Below are 26,033 nucleotides of genomic sequence, written 5' to 3' on the forward strand. Positions count from 1 at the left end.
TTGTTTCTTTGTCTTACTAGCGTGTATTGTTGGCTGATCATGGTGCGAAGCTCCATCCAACCATAAACGCATATTTGTTTTCTATTATTCCGTGTTTGGAAAGCCAACCAAACAAATAACTATTCTACAGGTCTCAATATATGTCACAAATAGCTCTCATTAGTTAAAATCGCCCAGGAAAGGGTTGTTTCTGATAAACATATGCAGCAATTATGCCTGTGACTCTGCTGAGCTGATGAACAGCATATTCTTATACCAAACATACCAGCTGCGGTTATAACGGTTTTTCTAAGCAACAGAGGCGATGCAGCGAAAGGAATGGCCAACGTAAGCGTATTGTTTGGTTTATAGAGGATAATAACCTTGGACGCATAATTGGAGCAAGTTTCTTTAATCTTTCATTGTGCAATATGCCGGGCTTGATTGGTGAGGCGTCTTTCTTTGTAGCGCTTCCCTTATCGCAATGTTTCTAATTACCACACGAATTTCTGTCACCTTTAGTTTGTACTTGCTACACCATATATTTCAGTATGTCTTCATGAAAAGCATGGCTGAGTTGCAGAATAGCATAGCTCGACAAGCTTCGGTGACTGCGTCTATAATAATAAATTCGCTGAGTAAGTTGCAGTGAGCGTTTCTGATGATAACGAACGTATGCCTGAATTTGCTAGAGACCTTACTGAGCTTTCCTCATGACTCCGCCAATTTGTTATTATTACGAGTATATCGTATATATCCAGTAATGAGAAAATATGCTGCCATTATGTCCAATTTCAAAGTAGTTGGCTTTCTCTGGCAGCTACAAGTAGATTATGCATCCATGAGTACATTCTTATATTTTGATTTCCACCTGACCACGTTGCAGTCCTGTCCGACTGGCCTTGTGAGTGAAAACACCTTCAAGGATATGTACTGCCAGTTCTTCCCACTCGCAGGTGAGTCTGCATCAAGCCTTTAAGCGAGAAGTGAAAATCGATATGTTGTGTATCTGCAACCGTCGTAAAACAATGTAGCAAAAGTAATAGAATGTAGAAAAAGTCTTTTTGGTAGCTGTTTTATCTGGGTAATTCTTGCAGTTTGGCTCTGGCCCCGAGTCCCCAGTGGCTGCGAAGCACCTGGCCAATTCGGTAGTCAGACCTGCGGCACGGCAGAGGGTGCTAAGAATCTCTGGACCTGAACATGTTGCAACTGGATAACAAACCTAGCAACGTTTATCATAAGGACGCCCTCGAGTTGAGGCAGCTTAGCAGCGCTTATTCAGGAATTACCAGGCATCTCCTGGAATAGCACTGTCCTTAGTGTGGGGAAAAGTGGGCTGAGTAAAGGCTACCTTTCCTACTACAAAGATCGCCCCAAAAAAGAAGGAATGTGGGGTGGCATTTTTAATTCATAAGGGCATAGCGGGCAACATTGGTGAATTCTACAGCATTACTGGAAGGGTAGCAGTCGTCGCAACAAACATAGGAAATATAAACTAAAGATTGGGCAAACCTATGCTTCAACCTACAGTCAAGAGATGAAGAAATGGAACAGTTTTATGAAGATGTTGAATTAGCAATGAGAAAGGTGTAACCTCAGCTTACTTTAGTCATGGGTGACATTAATGCGAGACTTGGGAAAAATCAGGCAGGGGAACGGGAGATAGGAAACTACGGTATCGACTTTATAAATAGTAGAGGAGAGATGGGGATAGCATTCGCGAAGTGACTTTGAATAATCAATGCCTTCTTCCTGAAACGCGGTAGCGGAAAGGGGACCTGGAAGAAACCTAATGGGAAAGAAGAAATGGAGTATATTTCATGTTCTGCGTCGACGCCAGCATAGTGCAGCATGTATAAATGTTAGCTAGGGTAAAGACAGGGATCATGGGTTAGATAGATCTAGCATTGTTCTTGATTTGAAGGGATGAGAAAGAAAATTACTCCTGAGAAAACAGGCTACCTAGACGCAATCAGGATTAAAGCAGAAGAATCCATGCTTGAGCTCGAAAACAAATATGTGGTCTTAGAACAAGAAGATAAAGTTTACATAAACGTACCAAATGAAACCGTAACCAGGCTGATTTCGGAAGCAGTAATTGAAATGGTTGATAAGGGGCCAAAGAAGCAAGCAGGTAAGCTCTCACAAGTAACAAGGACCTAATATTAAAGAAACGACAAAGCATGAAACTAACTCAAGAAACTCAAATATGATGCCCGGATCTTCAAATATCCCTTCCAAGAAGTAAGAGATATTCGAAATTATATTGTCGGAAAGATTGAGGAGGCAGTAAAAAAGGGCCGGAGTATGAAATTAGTAATGAGAAAATTTGGCGTAGGATAGGGCAAAATGTACGCAGTGAAAGATAAGCATGGTAATGTCAAAAGCAATTTAGACGATGTAGTAACACCAGCAGGAGAATTCTATACCCAACTGTCAGTACCCAAAGCAGCCGAGCACACCTTCGTTGAAAGTAGTGATGAGCAGGATACAAAGAGTTCCCTCTTTAACTTGCGATGAAGTTAGAAGTGCTTAAGGAGACATCTCCCGGGAAGAAGCGACAGGGAAGATGGAATAACAGTCGATTTACTTACCTATGGAAGTAATTTTAGGCTTGAAGAGGTTTCGGCCCTTTATAGGCAATGACTCCCGTCTACAACTGTACCAAGGTAGCTGAAAAATTGTGAACATTACACTAATCCGCAAGAAGGCAAACGTTAAATAAATGAAGAATTATGGGCCCATTAGCTTACTTTGAGTATTCTATAAGGTGCTCACGAAGGTGATTTCCAATAAAATGAGGGCCACACTGGACTTCATTTAACCAAGAGAACAGACGGGCTTTACGAACAGGCATTCGAAAGTGGATCGCATCCATGTCGTCAATGAAGTAATTGACATATTTATGGAGTATCAACTACCTTTCTACATGGCTTTCATAGATTATGGAAAGGCGTTTGGTTCAGCAGAGATAGCAGCAGTCATGGAGGCAATCCTTAATCCCAGAGAACAAAAGGCTTACATGAGTATCTTTCAAATATGTTCAAAGACTAAACAGCTACTTTGGTCCTCCATAATGAAAGTGGAAAAATAACTATCAATAATGGACGATGAGAAAAAAAGGAGTGAGACAAGGAGACACAATCTGTCCTATGTTAGATTGAACTATTAAAAGTTAGAACTAGTTAGGATACTTAGAACTATTCAGCCTATCAGACTGGGATAGATTCGGAATAGGATCAGAATTAAAGGCGAATATCTCAACAACATTCGCTTTGCAGATCACATTGCCGTGTTTAGCAGCACTGCAGGCGAATTTCAACAAATTATAGAAGACCTTGAGCGAAAAAGTGTGAGAGTGTGGTTAAGATTCATATGCAGAAGACAAAGATAATGTCTAATAGCCTGGCAAGAGAACAAGAGCCTCTAAAGCAGGCGTAGGAATACGTTTATCTAGCTACATTACTCTCATGGGAACTTGCCTACGAGAATCATAATTTGCAGGAGAAAAAAATTAATTAAGTGCATGCAGGATGTATTACCAAATTACGACCGCAAGCTTACTGTTATTTTTGAAAGCAAAAGTGTAAAATAATTGCATTTTATCGGCATTAACGTCTGGGGCAGAAACTTGGATATTCACAGATGAGCTTGATAACAAGATAAGGACCACTCAAACGGTGATAGAAAGGAAAATGTTAGGATTAGGATTAGCAGGCAGAAATATGGTGGTATGGATTTATATGAAATGGGGTAACCGATATTCTGGTTGGTATTAGGAGAAAAAATTGTGCCGGTCTGAACATGTAATCTATCATCAGAACGGCAAATTGGGCCTCTTGGTTGGAATTCATAGTAAGATTTGCTACAGTGCAACGCAAGACAAGGACAAACAAGTATGAGTTGAGAGTCAGCGCCGTGTCTTCGTTTTATACATTTTTTGTCCTTGTCTTGTGTTGCGCTGTAACAAGCCTTACCATGTAATCTATAGGGCAGATAACCAGTGGATCCTTACAGTTAAAAGTAGGGGCCAATATGTGACGTTCTTTCGGTTTACTTGATCTTAGCAATCGTTTCTTCAGAACTGTACTGACTTTGAGGTTCTTTTGTAGATAGCATGGTGTTTACTGGAACATCGCGGTGTTACAGATATATTAGGAGATATGATGTGCTCACTATGATATTTGATCAATTTCAAAGCACGTATCACTTTGCCGAACGCCACTGGGAGCTGGAGTTTGTTTCAGGCCTTGTAGGCTTCTTGCTCTTGCTACTGTTTCCGTGCCGAAAAGCAAATAAACTTCATACTTCAACTTCTTAGCCGGAACGCTATATGAAGCTTTGTCGCACAGAGTGAACGCGCGCGAAACGAGACATTGCTGCTAAAATGACAGCATACTGTACGACCATGTGACTTATCTAGTATATCCGTCATAATTGCCAGTACAATAAAAGATTGTGGTCAGTAGATCAGGGGCCGCATACAAAACTTCTTTCTTTGGTATGTCTTGGTTCGCACATTGTCGTATGTCAGCTACACGAAAGGTTAAGGGAAGACTGCTGAATTGCTTTAATACTTGCGGAGTATTCCATAGGACGTCCTAATTACGTACCTCGCAGATAGTGCACCCCAACGCATCTCATCTTCAGAAGTCTGGAAGAACGAGAAGTACCGATAGGCAAGAGCTTGTGTATGCCTTTTTTGTCCTTACCAGAATACTAATTGGAACTGGCTAAACTACCATTCCTCTGGTTTCGTTTCGATTTCAGACACCACACTTTACGCGCACTACGTCTTTAAGGCTTTGGACAAGGACAGGGCCGGTGCCATTAACTTCAAGGTAAGGCTGATTTTCCTGTTTAAAATAAACTTTCTTTCAGTGTGTGCCCCGGAAATATTTTGTTTGGAATTGGATGGAAGAAAAAATTATCCGAGCTGCTTTGACGTTAGAGTAGAAACGCTGGTAAACTAGAACATCAAAATGACAGATGGACAGATATGGATGGTGAAAGTGATATCTCATTGATAAAACTATGTCTTCAGGCTCTGTTCCCCACCACGTGAGCGGTTAAGATTGAATGAAAAATTGCAGCTTTGGCTCATAGCACTCTGCCTTCAAAAAAAAAAAAAAAAAGACGGCAGCAGAGGCGTATCTTCTCCTGGGTTTCCAATAGGACAAATAAAGAGAGGACACGAATGCTGTATACGAAATGGTTTCCTGTTGAGCGTTAGGATGACATTGTGACAGACGAAGAGGCGCTACGAAATAGCCACATTCGTTGACGTACGCCTGCAGGGGCTGTGTCGAGGATATCTACAGCCATCTGTATTTATGTGAGAAAATGGTGGCGTAGCCATTCATTGCGACTGAGCATATTGTACGCGTATGACAGCAAAAATTTTGTTTGCAGCGCATTCCGAGGCAGACGCGCGTGCACGTCGCTTGCTGGCAATGCGACTTGAAGATGGAAAGGTCGAACCGCAAATAAAATGTGCTGTACAATGACTTGTAATCGTACACAAAATTCTCATGCAATCGCATTGTAGGCATATACTAGAATGGTAGCGTCGCAGTGACGTTTCCGTGGGAATAAAGTAATACGAAAACTTCAAGGAAATTTTTCCGATTCTTCTGGAAAACATACATAAAATGCCGTTTCAGCAGAAGCGCTTACTTTGCAAACACAGAGCGTAGACGCGCTGTTGCTAATTCTGGTGAAAATGATGCGCCCATCGTACACTTTAGTGTCAAAAGATTCAGCATTTTTTTTTAACGTTTCAGTTGCTACTTTTGCGCATGACTTGGCCACTCACGTTCTTGCCAGGAGCATCCACTGCACAGTTTTGTTTGTTCTCGCGATAACAGTTGCGAGAGTGCGGCCCCAAGAAACTTGCGGTCACGGGCCTTACCACTCTATGCGCCGGAGCACAAAGCACGCTTGTAAGTTGTTTTGCTGTGCAGCGAGTCTGTTTTTGAGTTTTCAGGTAAAAGACACGCACATTACACAATAAGACTAATAGATACCATTCTTCGTAGAACTTACAGCAACAGCGACTTGTAAAGCTGTCCTTATGTACAGTGGTGAAGTGTTGAAATCTGCGCGCTTAAATATTAACGCACTCCTATTACTCTATGTCGCCGCGAATGCCTCTCTTGCTTGCTACATTTGGCGGGCTGCGCCAGCGAGCACAACCGAAAGCCGTCCGGGATCTATGTTTGTAATGAGCGAAAGGATCTATACTGAATAATGTAGTACAAATGAAAGATGCAAAGGAGATAGGCAAATGAAAAAAATTGCGAACGGGAACAGAAGTGTACCCAAAAAATAGAGGCTGCAGGCTGGGAATAAAATGAGCCGCTGTGCAGGCATGAGAATAATAAAACTACGACAGAAAAGCACACAAATTAAACCTGTGAGAGGTGAAATATTTTAATGTGAAAGTGAAAAAAGATATTGAAAAAAGCTGTTGACTCTCTTTCTTATCAGGTAGGAGACAACTTCCACAACAGTCAAAATAATCAAGGCTTTTGGAGAGAGTAAACTAGTAAGAAAGGAAATATTATACACTAAAATAGGAAAGAGAAAATGAACTGGCTTTCATAGCAGTGATGATAACTCAGGCGTGAAACAGAATCATGAGGCAATTTATGTGTCTGACCGGTAGTATGAGGATCACTCATCCGATAGGAAAGAAATGACTCGCAATGTGCTGGAATGATGGGTGAGTTTCGGTTATGAGTTAGTTGAGAAATAATTGAACAAGTTGTTGGCAGCTAGTGACATCTTAGGAGACATGGTAATCCGCAGAAATATTCATTTGTGGTGGGATTGCTTAAACGGTAGTGGAAGAACGGGAATAGTCAATGGCCTACAATGAAGTAAATAATGATTCTTGAGGAGAAATATAGGTGCAAAATTTGTACGGCCTACAGAAAATATTTATGAGTCAGTATTTTGCTTCGTCCAGAAAGATGTTGTCACAGTCGGTAATGTGGGAGGAAGAGGACGATGATGGTGGCCTTGGAGACGACGAAGAAGAGTTAAGTTTTATCGCTGCTCTATGCTTGTTGGCTCGGCCATTAAAAGAGATCCGTAAATAGACGCACACTTCTTCCTTCCCGTAACATCATTGGTGGAGGTGCGGGGTAATCACTTGCGCAAGACGGAGCTCCGCAGCGGACGTAACCTGGCCCTCATGTCATCCGAAGGAGAGAGTTCAACCACGACCCCGTCGTCGCCACCGACGGTTATCATGGCCCAGCCTCGCGACCTTGGCATGTTTTCTGGGATCGACACGTTGACGTCGATGACTGGTTGCAGAATTACGAACGGGTCAGCGCACACAAGTAGGATAACACGCTTACGCTGGCCAATATAATATTCTACCTCAAGAAAACAGCACGGGTCTGGTTCGAAACACACGAAGAGATTACGAGTTGGGACCAGTGCAAACAGAAGCTTAGAGATTTGTTCGGCAAGCCCATCGGCCGGCAACGTGCTGCGCAGAAGGACCTTGGGACCAGTGTACAGACGTCCATTGAATCTTACGTGGCGCATATCCAGGACGTCCTCGCTCCTTACCGCAAAGTGGATAACAATATGGCAGAGGCAGACAAGGTCAGACACATTTTAAAAGGCATCGCGGACGAGGCGTTTAACCTGCTTGTTTATAAGAACATAATGATCGATAAGATCATTAACGAATGTCGCCGCTTTGAAGACGCGAAGAGTCGCCGCATATTCAACAGTTTACGCGTCTACCTAATACCGCAGCTTCGCCGACGTGCAAAGACATTTGTACACCGCGTGAGCCCACCTCCTGCGAGAACGTCGTACGTATCGTTCGGCGAGAAATCGAAGCAGCGTCTCCTGCCACGCCAGTGGCGCAGTGTTTTGACGATTCCCAGCCGCTTGTGTCTCTCATTTAGTCGGTAATTTGCCAAGAACTTGCCAATGTGGGTCGTCCGTCCATCTGCTCCGCCAGCCGTCCTGACTTTGCTTTGTCTGCTACCCCTGCCCCTGTTAACCGGAGCCAATACGGTACATATCCGAGCTGTCGCAACCCGGCCGAATGGCGCACACATGACGACAGACCCATCTGCTTTTACTGTGGAAGTGTTGGCCACATCTCTCACCACTGTCGAAGTTCCTGGGCAGTCCACTCTCGACTAAGCTTTTCCGCCTACCGCCGCTCCCCACTGAATCCTCACCCGCTATCGCTCTCCGCAGGAGGTTGAAGATGCACCTGACAACGCTCGAGCCACCGCGACCAGCCGCTCGCAATCACCACATAGTCGCCGCTCCCGTTCGCTCCAGCTGTGTCGCTCTCCATCCCCAGCTTACCGTCGCCGCTCTCCGACGGGAAACTAACTGGGGCAGCTCCTGGAGCTGACGCTGCTCTAGAACCCTGGCCTGAAATTCCTCTGCTGACCCTGCCTACTAATCAGAACGTTCTGAACGTGGACGTGGATGGTTTGCCCGCTACAGCACTCATCGACTCTGGGGCACAAATTTCCATCATGAGTGCGGAGCTTCGAACGAGCTTGAAGAAAGTGCCCACTCCTGCTCCGGCTCAACTGCTCGAGGTCGCCGACGGGGAAACTCCGGCTGTGCTTGCAATATATACTGCTCGTATCAGTGTCGCCGGTCGCCACACGTCCGTTTTGTTTAGTGTGCTAGAACGTTGCCCTCAGAATGTGATCCTCGGACTCGACTTCTTGGCCGCCCATTCTGCTCTGATTGGCTATTCCGCCGGCGTTGTGCAACTTGACCTACCCCTACCTGTTCCCGTTGACCTTCCTGCTCAAGCTCCAACTCAGCTTTGTTGCGCGGATTTTATACGCCGGCCATCCCTAGCAGCAACCTGCATCCCTGTGTTAGCCTGCCCACCTGTACCTGACAGAGACTATGTCCTTATTTCCGCGACTTCAGTCCTGCTTTCTCACAATGTCTCCTTCCCGCACACCATCGTTTCTGTTGCAGACAATGAGACATGTCTTCCCATCCTACAATTCGTACGGGGCCGACAAGTACTTCCTCGAGGCATGTCTCTTGCCACATTGTCACCGACGCATAAGTGCCACATTTCCGCTCTATCTGTGGCGCCGTCTTCGACCAATGCTCATTCTGCGCCTTCTGCATCAGCCCCGACCAACGACTTTACAAAGATGATCGCACCGGACCTCTCAATCTAACAAGCCGCAGAGCTCCGTGACCTCCTCCAGTCCTGCTCCGACATTTTAGACCTGAACGATCGCCCTTTGCGTCAAACTACGGTCGTGAAGCATCGCATAAATACCGGTGTTGCAGCACCTGTTCGCTGACGCTCATACCGGGTATCGCCCTCTTAGCGACAAGTTATCCAGAGCGAGGTTGACAAGATGCTTGCCAAAGGGATTATTGAACACTCTTCCAGCCCGTGGGCATCACCTGTTGTTCTCGTCAAAAAGAAGAATAACAGCCGGCGATTCTGCGTTGACTATCGTCATCTAAACACGATCACCAAGAAAGATGTATATCCACTTCCCCGCATTGACGTTGCTCTGTATTGTCTCCATGGTGCCACTTATTTTTCTATAGACCTTCGCTCTGGATATTGGCAAATTGGTGTGGATGAAATAGACCGTGAAAAGACCGCATTTGTCACACCAGAAGGCCTATATCAGTTCCGGGTAATGCCTTTTGGCTTGTGCAATGCCCCGGCGACCTTTGAACGTATGATGAACATGCTCTTGCGTGGTTTGAAATGGTCCAACTATTTGTGGTACTTGGATGACGTCATCGTATTCTCTTCAACTTTTGCCACTTATCTTGAAAGACTTTCATCTGTTCTTTCTGTTTTTCGCACCGCTGGCTTGCACCTCAACTCGTCCAAGTGCCACTTCGGTCACCGCCAAATAACCATGCTCGGACACCTCGTCGATTCGTCAGGCATTCGCCCCGACCCCACCAAAGTTCATGCTGTGCAGAATTTCCCCGTACCAACTTGTGCCAAAGAAGTTCGCAGCTTTATTGGCCTTTGCTCGTACTTCCGCAGGTTTCTGGAAAATTTCGCCTATGTTGCCCGTCTCCTGACTGACCTCCTGGAGAAATACGTTCCTTTCTGTTGGGGCTCTGAACAAGCGTCTGCTTTATCGCAGCTCATCACGCTGCTCATCACAGCTCCTGTTCGCGCCCATTTTGACGCCTCCGCACCGACAGAAATCCGCACTGACGGCAGTGGCTACGGCATAGGCGCAGTTTTAGCTTAACGCCAATGTGGGCACGACCGCGTCATCGCCTACGCTAGCCGCCTCCTCTCTCTAGCTGAGCGCAATTACTCGAGAACTGAGTGCGAGTGTCTCGCCCTCATTTGGGCTGTGGGCAAGTTCCGACCCTACGTAAAAGTCGACCATTTACACTTACAACCGACCACCACGCCCTTTGTTGGCTTTCCTCCCTCAAGGATGCCACCGGACGCCTCGGTCGCTGGGCCCTACGGCTACAGGAATACACATACATTTTGGTCAGGAAGTCGGGTGGTCTACATCACGACGCCGACTGCGGGTCTCGCGATCCTGTCGATGTACCGGACGGTTTAGTGGAAGTCGTACCGATCTGCGTTCTTTCGCTCTCTGCCTTGCAAGACATTGGCGCTGAACAACGACGCGATGAGTTGTTAAACCCCATTATCGAACGCCTGCTCTCTGATCCGTCTAACCCGTCCCTTCACATGTTCGTACTACAAAATTGCATCCTGTATCGCCGCAACATGCACCCCGACGGGCCCGAGCTCCTAACAGTCATTCCGTCTCATCTTCGACAGATTGTATTGCGGCAACTGCACGACGTTCCCACCGCTGGACACCTTGGCGTCACGCGGACCTGTGACCGAATTCGGCGACGGTTTTTCTGGCCCCGTCTCAACCGCTCCGTCCGGTGCTATGTTGCCACGTGTGAGTCGTGTCAACGCCGGAAAAGACCAGCTGCGCCTCCTGCCAGACTGCTGCAGCCTTTGGATATAAAGGCCGTCCCTTTTTGGCGTTGACGTTGATCTTCTCGGACTATTCCCTATATCAAATGACCGAAATAGGTGGGTTGCCGTCGCTACGGACTATGCAACTCGCTATGCCATTACTAGAGCCCTACCGACCAGCTGCGCCATAGGCGTCGCTGATTTCTTGCTTCACGACGTTATCATGCACCACGGTGCACCGCGTCAACTTCTCACCGATCGCGGCAGATACTTTTTTGCCAAAGCCATAGACGACCTGCTTCGATCATGTGCTACTAAAAACAAACTTACTACCGCTTACCATCCTCAAACTAACGGTGTTACCGAACGCCTGAACCGCACATTAACTGACATATTAGGAATGTATGTTTCTTCCGGTCATCGCTGCTGGGACATTGCTCTGCCATTCGCCACGACACAGCTGGCTATTCACCCTTCTATCTCCTCCTCGGCCGTGAGCCGACTTTGCCTTTCGAGACTCTCCTTTCGACTACACTCGACTAGCCGACAGAGTACACTCGGGATGTCGTAGCCACAGCGACCCAAGCACGCCAGATTGCCCGCATTCGTCTTTCTGCTTCACAGACACGCCAGAAGTGCCTTTACGACCAGCGCCATCACGACGTGCACTACGAACCAGGTGCTCTTGTGCTAGTTTGGTATCGAACTGGGCGTGTTGGTCCTTCGGAAAAATTCCGCTCGCGATACTATGGCCCTTACCGCATCCTTCGCCAGGTGACCCATGTCACATATGAAGTGTCTCCGCTGGATGCCACGGTGCCTTCACCTGTCTCTGTCATCATCCACGTAAGCCGTCTCAAACCTTACCTTTGTCAGACCGACGAGCCGCAACAATAAGGTGCTTTTTCCGACGGGGGTGATGTCACAGTCAGTTATGTGGGAAGAAGAGGACGATGATGGTGGCCTTGGAGACGATGAAGAAGAGTTAAGTTTTACGCTGCTATACGCTTCTTGGCTCAGCCATTAAAAGCCATCTGTAAATAGGCGCACGGTTCTTCCTTCCCGTAACAATATTGAAAGACTTTTCATGTCCATCAATGCGAAATGGTTCAATAAGATAAAAAAAAAACACAGCGGTGTAACACCATTGACTGCTGTAGAACCGGTAGCGTTGTACACTAGCGTATCTTGCCTCTACACTATGGTGTGTGGGTACATAAAAAAAAACAAAAAAAAAACATTTAACGTCATGATGACTGATCGAATGGCTGTAATTATTTTTCGCCACGTTCATTCGGATATGTGGTTGTAAATGAGGCAATTATATGGAAGCTGGCAGGTTCTGTATGTGTGTGTAGCAGAGTGATCTGTAAATATAAATCACATGATGGATGAACGAGACAGTCCATGAACTGATGCACTAGTGGCACGTTACATTCTGTAGCCGTGGAAAGTGACTATGGTACAGGTTGTATAGATGGCGACTAATGCTGCTCTAGCTGAGCGCGACGTATAAGAGGCATCAGTGAATATGTGCAACAGTGGTAATGTTGTAATAGTGCACACCTGCTAGCGCACACGTTTTCAGAACAGAAAGCGAAATTTTACTGAGAGGTGATCTTGTAAAGGGACAAGAGAAAATAATATGTCATGTAAATTATAGGTTCTAGCCACTGAAAGAGAGCGCTTTAGGATGGCGACAAAATATTGTGATTCGCTTTGTGCTTTGTTGGCCTTTCTAAGGTATGGTACTTGATATCCTCAGTTCCGCCCCTTCCTCCTCTTTTCAGGGCGTACAGCAATACAATGTGTCGCTAATTCTGGGAGTTGAGGGGATCTCTATCCTCATGCGCAGTTGCAGAGACATGTTGCGTTCCATAAAACACAATTACCTACCTAAGTGCAGTGAAATTAACTACTGGTGAAACCGTGATAACGTGCAGCTGTACTTCGCGTCTCTGCGTGGAGCGCGTAATTAGCCGCACGAGGAGGTTTTCCAAAGAAAAGCCGCCACTGTTTTTCAGCGACCATATGAGAATGGATCGCGCAGTAAGTTAGCTGTGCTAGTTTGTGTCATAGCGTTATAACCTATCGTCACGGTATACATCGTCCCCAATCAAAGCGTTGTCGCAGAACGATTACGTAGAGACCGAGTTCCATTGCCCCGCACACTGTGAGCTTTGACTCATACGGTTGCGTTAGCAATGCAGATTTCTCTGACTCGCTGTGCACAAAACGGTAAATGGAAGTTGCCCACTAAAAGATCAGTGTTTATTAAAAACACAGGCGTTGGGGGAGCTGCTAATGTAGCTGAATGGCTGTGGGGCAGTGCTGCGAAGCACGAGGTCACGGGTTAGATTCACCCCACAGCTGGGACACTCCCGTAACATCAAAATAGAAAACTATTTTTTACTGCTCTTTAGTGCTCTTCGAATAACATCTGCTATATCTTTTGCATATTTCATGAATACTACATATACATCGACAAATTAGCACAAGGTCCCAGAGGACAAGGCTGCATGGGGACCTCCCGTCAGGAAGTTATATAATCAATAATTGGGGTAAATAACAGCACTACGTTAGATAAAACAGATAGACAAAATATTAAAAGAACTGTTCAAACTTCAATCCCTTATAATATAAGGTCACAAATACATAAAAAAAATTCACGGTACTGGGCATTTATGACAAACGATAGCAACTGCTTTAGCGAAATTGCTAATGAGGAAGAATGTTCAATGTCTGATATAGGGCGGTTTCGCAGTGATAACGCTGTAAAAAAGCATTATGCCTTCCGTTGTTCGAGTGTTCTGAAGGCGTCGAAAACTTTCCATCAGAAGGATATCTGTTTAAGTTAGTGTTAACAAGACGATTGCCCAATAACATATTGGATGAAAGAAGTTATATATAGACTTGATCAGTATAACTATCAGATTAAACTAGAATAATTTATGGATAGAGAGCACTGTGGAAGTTTGGAGTAGATAAGAAACATTAGAACTGTATGTATTGAATGTTATTATTATAATAGCTTGGTTCTTTGTGTATTGTAGTGACATCAGACGAGTTGAATAGGTACTTCCTCATGATAAATCGCCATGTAAACTAAACTGGCACTCCACACTATGTCGTGTTTCATAGCCTGTGTATAGGTTTAAAATGCTAGAGTCAACTCACTGATTCACTAATGCCTTATTAGAAAAGCACATCATGATGAGACCCTCCCCCCCACCCCCCATGTCGGCAACAGTCTCCGTATTCTCATACGCAGGAGTTCGTGATGGGCTTGTCAGTGCTATCGCGTGGGTCACCGCAAGAAAAGCTTCAGTGGGCCTTCAATCTGTACGACATCAACAAGGACGGTGCGGTTACCCGCGACGAAATCTTCGAGATCATCTCGTCCGTGTACAGCCTACTGGGACACTGTGCAGCACCACACCCCGACGACCAGTCTGCAAGGGAGCATGCAGCCAGGGTCTTCCAGGTATATACATATCATTAGAGGCGTAATATACCAAGTGCGCCTCAATGGTGGGCCACGATCAGAGAGTTCTCCAGGTAGTTAGAGGTAGCGTGCCTGACACACCAACAAAACAAATCGACAACTCTTTCAGTATCTTTTTCCACGTTCTTGAATGCGGCATTGCCTGTGGTGCTTGAAGTACTGCACCTAAGGCTGGACGGGGCTCAGAATAAAAAGCCATTCTTTGTGAATAGATTAGCATTTAGCCGTTGCTATATTTTACACACATTACGATCGTCCCGGTCAGAAACAATCGGTAGCCAATTGGAAGTTACAAATAGATACTGGCATACTGAACTCCAGTTGACGTCTAAGTATGGGAAGCATTGATGATTGGTGGAAAATGACTGTTTGAATACGGAAAATGTTATGTAGCAAACGGTTAGCAGATAAAGGTTGTAGTGTTTGTGGTTATTGTTTAAGACAAAATGTTTTTAATAGGAAGATATAAAAATAACAGCAAACTAAGAGCCCCAAACTAAGATCCCGAGGCACAGAGTCCCACAAAACATACTCAGTGGCACTTACCAAGTTGCCCTTGTGGTACATAATATTAGGCTGCAATAGGCACAGCGTAGGACCACGAAAACGGCAAGTTAGGCTGCACTCAACGGGATCAGTTCATTTAAACAGCGAAATGCATCAGCGACATCACGTACCCGAGAACACGTGGCTTGGACCCTCCAATACCTATGCGTGCACGGCTTAGCGGTGTCTGGGGGAAGGAGCATCCTGGGTGTTGAGCGCAAGCCGGGTGTTCTGACTGGTAAGGTCCGAGGTATCACACCTCGGTTGCCTTTGCTTCACCTAAACAGCGCCTGCAAATGACCCACCTGGAGGAAATCGGCAGACGCCTTTACTTGTCCTGCTCTTCAATCTGCGGCTTTGTTTCTCGCATTTTCGTGTGTCTGGTATTCTACATTTTCATTTGTCTAATCTTCTATTCGCTTCTCACTTAAGAATTTTCGGGCGGCAAGGGTTGACTGTGTGGGCAAACAAACTTGGGTATACCATATTTGGCTGTAGAAGAGGGGTACAGCTATCGTTTGCGGGACCTGTCCTTTCCAAGTCGTGCAGTGTCCCCGCGTTGGGCTCCATGGTGGGTGGCTGGCGTGGCTGCCGAACAATTCACCTTAACATATAGCAATTCCATTCCCCCCACTTCCTGCTCGCCCTCAGAAACGAGCGCGCACCGAAGAAGTTTTCAAGTTTCTTGTCCGAAAAATTAATAGCACTGACTGTAGCTTTTGATCCAGGCTATAAAGCATCCAAGTTGGCAAGCAGTGATCTCTTTCTGGAACTCCGCGAAAAGAAAAAAAATGTAATCTAGTGTCATTCGCGGATCTGCCACTGACATTGGCATACACACCACTATGTGCACCACCCGTGGAGTCGTTTCCGTATTTGATCTCATGAAGGTGACTGGAGCTGAACTACTAGGAGGCGGGTGTGATCAGAATGTGATCAATTCCAAGAGAATTAAGTTGAGGCGTAATGCCAAAGAGATTGAAGCAAAGGACTTAGTTTGTTTAGCGGATGACATAAGCTGCTCACACCACTAAGGCAGGGCACATAAAATCCGGGTTAGTCCTTACATCCTGAATCCTCTCTGATGCTTTAAAAGCCAAAAATTTCGCCACAGTTCACGGAACTACCGAGGCCGCAAGACTTGCGCTTAATGTAGCGCCCAAGAACACACATCTGACAATTGCGAGTATGCTACACAATGCGTGAACTGTGATGGATAGCACGCCGCATATTCGCTGTCGTGCCCGTCCTGGAAAAAGGAAAAAGAAATAGCAACAATCAAAGTGAAGGAAAACATATCGGTCAAGGAGGCGCCTAGGCGGCTAGAGCTTTGCCAAAGTGGCGCGTGGGCGGGCTGCGCCACAACGGCGTCCGGCGGCTGTCCGGCCCTCACACAGGCAGTGACGCCACCCCCCCTCCCCCCTTCCAACCGCTGGAACTAGCGCTGCGCTGCCGTCTCAGAAGGAGGGGCCATAAACCTCCGGGCTGGTGGCCTCACGGGTCTTGTCCTCTGAGACGAGGCGCCTGTCCACAGCCCCGGAAGAGGTGATGAACACAACACCCATTCAGACGGCGCCTTTAAAGCCTAAGGAGCGGCGCGAATCTCTAGACCGCTTCAAAAGAGACAAACTTCGCATCATGGCGACCGGAAAGGGCTCTGTGCGCTCACTCGTCTCTCTGAAACACACCGCACAAAAACCACTTACATCATGGATACAGAAATATTACAGTGCAACATCAGTGGACTCCGCTACCTCGTTGATGTTAAATAAATACTAAACACGTTTAATCCAAAGGTTGAAGTGACACACCCTAAACCTACACAGACAAACTTTCTCCACCAATACGCCATTTTCCGGAGAGACCGCTGAGACGATGTCGCGGGGTTCGGTGGTGTAGCTAGCTATAATGGTCGACAGAGGTACTGCCCGTCGCAACTGCAACTCCGAGTCTCCCTTGAGGCAGTTGCTATTCAAGTAGTGATGTCGATAAGCTAGTAACTACACGTCTGTACACATTCCACTGAGTTATCAGCTCTCTAGAGCAACATTATTGATGAGCGCCCTCACCCTTACATAGTCGTTGGAGATCTGAACGCGCATAGTACACTGTGGCGCGACTCTCGTTGGTATGCGAAAGGATGGGTCATAGAAAGCATCTTACTTTCATCAAGTGCATACTAGCATAACAAGGAACCGATATTCTATAACCCTGCTCACAAAACATTTTCCTCTATAGACTTAAGCATAGCGTCTAGTAGTATCCAAACATCCGGAATGCCTTCATACGCAAGCAATTTTACTATCAGTATTTCTTGCCATAGAGGAGGCCTACGATACTACGTGGCGAAGTGCATAAGCGCGACTGAGCGAGGACGTAGAAAGAAACAGATACACAGAAACAGCGCTTCTGAAGCGCTGTGTCTGTGTGTCTGTTTCTTTCTACGTCCTCGTTCAGTCGCGCTTATACACTCTACCATGGATTCTAACCAACTAGCCCGCCAAGGTGTTTTAACAACATGGCGCTTTTGAATTCTCCGAGATTTGTCTGAAATGGGTATCTGCGGCAGCTTACTGAGCGTTGTTGAAAAATTATCAAAAGGAACGGTTCGTGTGAGAGCTGGCAACGTCCTATCCCGACCAGTCACTCAGAAGACAGTGTATTCCGAGGTGAGGTGCCGAGCTGTACTCTTTTCTTTGTAAAAATGATTTTTAACACGACAGCATTAAGGAGCTCGTGTCGCAGAAAAGCCGGTGTCGTTGGTGTTGGCATCAGTGGCGTTGGCCGTGAGCGATAAATCCCAGAAGGCAATTCATAAATGAAAACATCTTGCAAGATGGCCAGGTGGGAATCAAACCAGGGTCTCCGGAGTGTAAGACGGAGACCCTACCACTTAGCCACGAGTTCGATCTTTCAAAGCGGGACAAAATCGCCTCTAGTGAATGCGGTGTTGCCTTAGAAACTTGCCGTAGAAAGTTATACTGCGGTGTATACGGTAATTATGCCAATGTCAATTACGGAAGTTGCAGTTTCACGAGTAGCGAAGTACGTTTCCGCTACATTTCTTCTGCGCACACGCAGAGTTATCTCGCGGCAAACACAGAAGACCCCCTCCTCGCAATGTACGGCGCTGCCCCGACACGTGGTGCGCCACTCGCCCCATGATCGCGTCCGCCTTCATGTCGCGTCGCGGCCCGGCTGTTCGTGCCGATCGCGACGTTTGGCTCGCGTAGATCGTTAGAGTAGGCGGTGCGAACGGGGTGCGATAACGCTATCGCGTTCCACTCTTGAAGGCGAAGCTTAGGCGTCCTCCAATTTTTTTTTGCATTCCGTATACTACGCACAACGTTTTATTCTGTATATGGAGACAACGTGCAGGTTGCATTTAATTCTTGTAATTGTGCAATTCGCGAGCTAGAAGTAAAACTTGCCGAAATAAACAGTGTAAGTGCGTGGATGAGAATCGATTTAGTCTCAACCCACAGAAAGGTACTTGCATGCTCTTATCAAACACACGCATATTACCATATCCCGATATTTCTCTGAATGGAGAACGTCTATCTGTAAGCCCTCAGCATAAATCTATATGTATAATCTCAGATTACAAACTAACTTTCATCGCTCACCTGAAACATCTTAAGGAAAAATGTTTGAAAACAATTAAGCTACTGAAGCTTCTGTCATGCGCATACCGGGGTAATGATATGCGATGTCTCCTGAGCTTGTATAAGAGCCTGATACAATCACGCCATGTCTACGGCGCAATAGTCTATCACTCTGCTGCGCCCAGTGCGTTAAAGATTCTGCATTCTGTTCACCATCTGGGTATCCGCCTGGCTACAGGGGCGTTCAGGACTATTCCTGTAAAAAGCCTTTATGTTGAGTCTAATGAATGGTACCTACATCGCCAAAGGACATATTTGGGTTTCTCGTACTTCTTTCAAATGTTGAACATTCATGTCACTCAATGATTTGCGACGTACCCACTGCCAAGCTTTTTCGTAACCGCCCAGCTTTGAGGACTGCATTGTCCCTCCATGTGGATGCAATGGCAGTGGAAACGGGTGTCCCACTTAGAGAAAGCGTCCTAATGGCTCCTACTCGCTTTCCACAACCCTTGGTGTGGCAGACAGTCGAGTGTTCTATTCTTCGGAAATATCAAAGCACGCGCCTGAAACACATTTACGTTCTCACTTCCTTGAATTTCAAGCGAAGTACTGCTGCGAAGAATTTTACACAGTTACGTCCATGTCTTTCTCTGGTGTGGCTTATATGGCTCTACGATCGTCGTTTTCAGCATCGTGTGGTTTAAATCCAAACACCAGTATTATTCAGTGCAGAAGTATGCGCGTTACTCATCTCCGTCAAACATGTAAAGCACAGAAATATGACTAACACTATGGTGTTCACGCACTCATTGAGCATCGTGGGAGACCTAGTAAGCTTACAAAAACATAAGAACAATGTTTTCAGTGAACTTTACTGATAGCTATGCGTAGCGTACGTTCGCAAAAAATTCATTGTTCTTTGCTGGGTAGCAGGCAACAAAGGCATAGGAGGCAGTGTAGCTGCTGACGAAAATGCAACGTCATTAGCCACTAGTGATGTAATTGTATGTATATACCCATACTAGCCACAGTCCTCAAGCCCTTGATACGGCAACAGTAGAGGAAATACTGGCGATGCCAGTAGGATACTGATGTATCAAATGAGCTGGACATCATAAAGCGCAAATTAGGGAACTGGATATCCAATTGGACAGAAAGACGCAAAGAAGTGCTTCCTTGCAGATAAAAGATAGCCCATACCTATAGCCCTCACTCTCACCTACTGTGTGGAACCGATCCTCCAACATGTAGCAGACGTGGCGACAGCCTTACAGTTATCCACGTTCTCCTCCAGTCCTTGGAATAGAAGCAGAGAGGAAAAATTACTTCCCCTTCATGTATCGATAGTACGTAGAGCGGCCGTCAAAATATATTTCCGAGCGTGGAAAATGAGACTAAGTATAATTTTCTCGCGACTTTCACCACATAGTGTGAAATGTATGGTAGGAATAGATCACTGTAGGAAGAAGTATCAAATCTACCTTTCGGTTAAAGGAACTGTGCCTAGGCTGCCATGAAGTGGGCCTAGGCCGCCATGAAATATTTTGCCCACGTTATTTGTGGCACTACCTCCCCCTTGGAGCTTGTAGATGCAATGCAAGCATAACTGTAGAGGATGTATGTGCCTTCAGGGCGTTGCATCGAAGGGCTCTGTTCAGGTACCAGTGCTACTGTGCCCTATACATTTCGCTTAATGATATTTCGTTGCAAATATTTTATTATAACAACACATGTCACTCATCATTGTCCTTTTTAATATACGTATGTATATATATATATATATATATACACACACACACTTAAGAAATTTAGAGAGGTATTTAGGGCCCATTTACAGCCATGTTACATTCTTTGTTACCATTATTACTGCATTGCACCATGCGTTTCGCGCACTTTGGCCAGAGCAGGCGCATGCGCCATTACAACCCAATTATCAATCAATCAGCGAAATACACCACCCAGGCGCGAAGAAATGGTGGCCCTAGAAGAGGAGCCCATACGCAGTGGCCCTTGAGGTACATTATTTCAGACTGCAGCAGTAATAGGATTGGCGCACGAAAACACCGCAATAGACTGCGCATCAACTTGATCGGCACATACAAACAGCGAGATACACACCCAGCAGCAAGAAAGCGCCTGCACTGAAAAAGTAGTACGTACCCAGTGGCCCTTGAGGCACATTAATTCTGACTGCAGTACTAATAGGATTGGCCCTCGAAAATCGCGCGATAGACTGCGCATCAACTTGATCGGCACACGCAAACGGCGAGATACACACCCCACAGTAAGAAAGCACCTGCACTGAAAAAGTAGTACGTACCCGGTGGTCCTTGAGGTACAATAATTGAAACTGCAGTACTAATGAGATTGGTCCACTGAATCAGAGCGAGAGACTGCGCATCAACTTGATCGGCACACACAAACGGCGAGATACACTCCCAGCAGCAAGAAAGCACCTGCACTGAAAAAGTAGTACGTACCCAGTGGCCCCTGAGGCACAGTATTTCAGACTGCAGTACTAATGCGATTGGCCCACGAAAACAGCGCGACAGACTGCGTCTCAACTTGATCGACACACACGAACGGCGAGATACACGCCCAGCAGCAAGACAGTGTCTGCCCTGAAAAAGTAGTACGTACCCAGTGGCTCTTGAGGCACATTAATTCAGAATGCAGTACTAATGCGATGGACCCACTAAAACAGCGCGATAGACTGTGTATTAACTCGATCGGCAAACAGAAACAGCGAGATACACACCCAGCAGCAAGAAAGCGCCTGTACTCAAAATGTAGTACGTACCCAGTGGCCCTTGAGGCACAATAATTCAAACTGCAGTACTAATGAGATTGACCCACCAAATCAGAGCGATAGACTGCTCATCAACTTGATCGGCACACACAAATGGTGAGGTACACACCCAGCAGGAAGAAAGCACCTGCACTGAAGAAGTTGTACGTACCCAGTGAGCCCTGACGCACATTATTTCAGTCTGCAGTACTAATGGGATTGGCCCTAGAAAACAGCGCGAAAAACTGCGCATCAACTTGATCGGCACAGACAAACGACGAGATACACACCCAGTAGAAAGAAAGCACCTGCACTGAAAAGGAAGTACGTACCCAGTGGCCCCTGAGGCACCTTATTGAGACTGCAGTACTAATGGGATTGGCTAACGAAAACAGCGCGATAAACTGCGCATCAAGTTGATGGGCACACACAAACGGCGAGATACACACCCAGCAGCAAGAAAGCGCCTGCACTGAAAAAGTGACACGTACGCAATGGCCCCTGAGCCACAATATTTCAGACAGCAGTACTATGGGATTGGCCCAAGAATACAGCATGATAGACTACGCATCAACTTGATCGGCACAGACAAACGGCGAGATACACACCCAGCAGCAAGAAAACGCCTGTACTGAAAAAGTAGTACGTACCCAGTGAGACCTGACGCACATTATTTCAGACTGCAGTACTAATGGGATTGGCCCACGAAAACAGCGCGATAGACTGCGCATCAACTTGATCGGCACAGACAAACGGCGAGATACACACCCAGCAGCAAGAAAGCACCTGCGAAAAGGAAGTACGTACCCAGTGGCCCCTGAGGCACAATATTTCAGACTGCAGTACTAATGCGATTGGCCCACGAAAACAGCGCGATAGACTGCGCATCAACTTTATCAGCACACACAAACGGCGAGATACACACCCAGCAGCAAGAAAGCGCCTGCACTGAAAAAGTAGTACGTACGCAGTGGCCCTTGAGGCACGTTAATTCAGACTGCAGTACTAATGGGATTGGCCAACGAAAACAGCGCGATAGACTGCGCATCAACTTGATGGGCACACACAAACGGCGAGATACACACCCAGCAGCAAGAAAGCGCCTGTACTGAAAAAGTAGTACGTACCCAGTGGCCCTTGAGGCACAATAATTCAGACGGCAGTACTAATGAGAGTGGCCCACTAAATCAGAGCGATAGACTGCGCATTAATTTGATCGGTCCACACAAATGGCGAGGTACACACCCTGCAACAAGAAAGCGCCTGAACTGAAAAAGTAGTACGTACCCTGTGTCCCTTGAGACACTATAATTCAGACTGTAGTACTAATGAGTGGCCCACGTTGCCCATAACCATGTTGTGGTCAGATACCCCTTCACCAACAAGGCAGTGAAACACATGCGTTGTCAAAGCATTTATATTAGTATGAGATCAAGTACAGATGATCTTTTTGCACATACTCTAGTATATTGGTTAACAAGCTGGCTTAATTTGTAAGAATATATTAAATCCAAAACCATCTAAGAAGATGTAATATCTATGTCTCCGGCTACATATGAATCTCAATCAATAGCCGGGGGATTAAAATCAGCTAGTAACAGTGTGCTGTCTTGCTCTGTCACGTACGTTTCCACGAATTCCCCTAACAGCAAAATGTGTTCCACAGGATACTTCGGAGGCCTGTACACCGGTTCGATGAATACAGTGCGATTATTCAATTTTGTAGTAATCCAAATAGCCTCAATATTTCCTGGTACTTCTAAAATAGAAGATATGGATTTTCGTTTCACTAGAATGGCCACGCGTCTGCCTCTTCCATGTGGATCCCTCCTAACCAGCGAATATCCGGGAGATTCGATTTCGCTATCGAGTGTATTTTTATGCAACCAGGTTTCAGTAATTACAGCATTGTCAGGCGCGTGATCAATAAATAGAGCTTCAAGCGCGTGCGCTTTATTTATCCGGCTTGTTGCATTTACGTTTATTATTTTGAAGCCAGCATGTTGGCCCTGTATGCGTCAATTATCACTTGCTCCTGAATCAGTTCTTAGTTTGCACCTTTCCTCAAGTTCTTCATTGCAGCTGTACAGTTTATTATTTACCTTAAATTTATGAAAAAGGAGCTTTACCTTCTTTCCTGCCTTCTTTTCCTCTCTTGCCGAGTACCATAGCTTTTCCTTATTCTTAGTGCTCTTTGAGAGAAATCTTCACTTATGCTATAATCCGTGTCTCAGTTTTTTTGCAGTTTTGCAAAACATTAATTTTATCGCTATGGCCGGCCACCCTCAGGATGATTGGTCGTGTTATACCAGAAATATTCTTGCCTAACCTTTGAATACTTTCAAGAGAAGATACATTCACTTTCACAGTAGCGCTGAAGATTCCGTGTTTTATATTGCTTAATAGGGTCTCTGCGGTTCATGTTCATCTTCTTTTATTCCTCTAATAACATTATTTCGTCGTGAACGGTTATTCAGATCATACAGATGTTTGACCAGACTAGATGTTTCAATGCTGTGGTCAGCTAGAATTCCCTCAAGAGTTGCGAGCCTGTTCCGAGTCTCGTCTAAGCTTTGTACCATAGTCTCGATAACAAGAAGCCGGTTCTGCATGTCTAGGATTCTTGTTACAAACGAGTCTTGCTTGTCTAGAACCGCAGTGAGTTTAAACACTATTTCCATCTGGTTATGGAGCGATTCCATGTACATTACTTCTGTTATTGGTCCTGGATATTTATCCACGTCCCCAGAGAGACTCAACAACAGGCCCGCAATAGAAAAAACAGTCGCATATGCAGTCTACGACAACCTGTGGACACGGCAGCACTATAAGACAAAGAACATCACTATGGAAGCCATTTTTTTTGCGAACCAACCTGCATGAACAGCGGCACGTCAGGCGACATTGTCACGGCGGTGCTGCCGTATCCACTGAAGCTGGTAGGCGATGGGCATGCTTTTATAGCACGCAGCTGATCCCTTCTGGGCATGCGTCCTGATGTCGTCGTGCCCCCAGATGGTGAGCCGAAACGACCATCCACGTGTCGATGCTTCTGGATACAGGTGAGCTCAGCAAGCTGGCCGAAGGAACCGCCCGCACACAAGTGTCGCAGTAGGCCAGCATCGTAACGAAGCGCGATGTTTCCAGGATATATCACAGCGCCTCCAGCGATGAAGCTAAGGCATGCGCAGAGAACCTGCACCAACAGCGGCACGTCAGGCGACATTGTCACGGCGGTGCCGGCTTGTCCACGAAAACAGCCCAATAGGCTCCGCATCAACTTGAGTGGCACACATAAGCGGCGAGGTACACCCCCAGCAGCGAGAAAGTGCATGCACTCGAAGATGGCTACATACCCAGTGGCCCTTGAGGCACATAATTTCAGACTTCAGTATCAACGGGAATGACCCACGAAAACAGGGCGGTAGGCTAAACATCAAGTTGATCGGCACACATAAACCGCGGGGTACACCCCCAGCCACTAGAAAGTGCCTGCACTCGAAGAGGGGTACATACCCAGTGGCCCTTGAGGCACATAACTTCAGACTGCAGTATCAAGGGGATCGACCTACGAAAACGACAAGATAGGCTGCGCATCAACTTGATCAGCACACATAAGCGGGAAAGTACACCCCCAGCCGCGAGAAAGTGCCTGCACTCGAAGAGGGTACATACACAGTGGCCCTTGAGGCACATAACTTCAGACTGCAGTATCAAGGGGATCGACCTACGAAAACGACAAGATAGGCTGCGCATCAACTTGATCAGCACACATAAGCGGGAAAGTACACCCCCAGCCGCGAGAAAGTGCCTGCACTCGAAGAGGGTACATACACAGTGGCCCTTGAGGCACATAACTTCAGACTGCAGTATCAAGGGGATCGACCTACGAAAACGACAAGATAGGCTGCGCATCAACTTGATCAGCACACATAAGCGGGAAAGTACACCCCCAGCCGCGAGAAAGTGCCTGCACTCGAAGAGGGTACATACACAGTGGCCCTTGAGGCACATAACTTCAGACTGCAGTATCAAGGGGATCGACCTACGAAAACGACAAGATAGGCTGCGCATCAACTTGATCAGCACACATAAGCGGGAAAGTACACCCCCAGCCGCGAGAAAGTGCCTGCACTCGAAGAGGGTACATACACAGTGGCCCTTGAGGCACATAACTTCAGACTGCAGTATCAAGGGGATCGACCTACGAAAACGACAAGATAGGCTGCGCATCAACTTGATCAGCACACATAAGCGGGAAAGTACACCCCCAGCCGCGAGAAAGTGCCTGCACTCGAAGAGGGTACATACACAGTGGCCCTTGAGGCACATAACTTCAGACTGCAGTATCAAGGAGATCGACCTACGAAAACGACAAGATAGGCTGCGCATCAACTTGATCAGCACACATAAGCGGGAAAGTACACCCCCAGCCGCGAGAAAGTGCCTGCACTCGAAGAGGGTACCTACACAGTGGCCCTTGAGGCACATAACTTCAGACTGCAGTATCAAGGGGATCGACCTACGAAAACGACAAGATAGGCTGCGCATCAACTTGATCAGCACACATAAGCGGGAAAGTACACCCCCAGCCGCGAGAAAGTGCCTGCACTCGAAGAGGGTACATACACAGTGGCCCTTGAGGCACAT

General features: G+C 46.4%; 1 protein-coding gene across 4 annotated transcripts in view; it reads left to right on the top strand.

Moving 5' to 3' along the window:
- The window catches only part of LOC126535535 (Kv channel-interacting protein 4-like), a 298,260-nt gene that overhangs the window by 211,538 nt on the left and 60,689 nt on the right, over nucleotides 1-26,033 (top strand). For all 4 annotated transcript variants that reach the window (XM_050182354.2, XM_055073188.1, XM_050182349.3 and 1 more), the window contains 3 exons: nucleotides 866-935; nucleotides 4,750-4,820; nucleotides 14,208-14,420. In XM_050182354.2, coding sequence (XP_050038311.1) covers nucleotides 866-935; nucleotides 4,750-4,820; nucleotides 14,208-14,420 — 354 coding nt within the window. The remainder of the gene's footprint in view (nucleotides 1-865; nucleotides 936-4,749; nucleotides 4,821-14,207; nucleotides 14,421-26,033) is intronic.

The sequence above is a fragment of the Dermacentor andersoni genome, chromosome 7 (assembly GCF_023375885.2).
Source record: "Dermacentor andersoni chromosome 7, qqDerAnde1_hic_scaffold, whole genome shotgun sequence".
NCBI lineage: Eukaryota > Metazoa > Arthropoda > Arachnida > Ixodida > Ixodidae > Dermacentor > Dermacentor andersoni.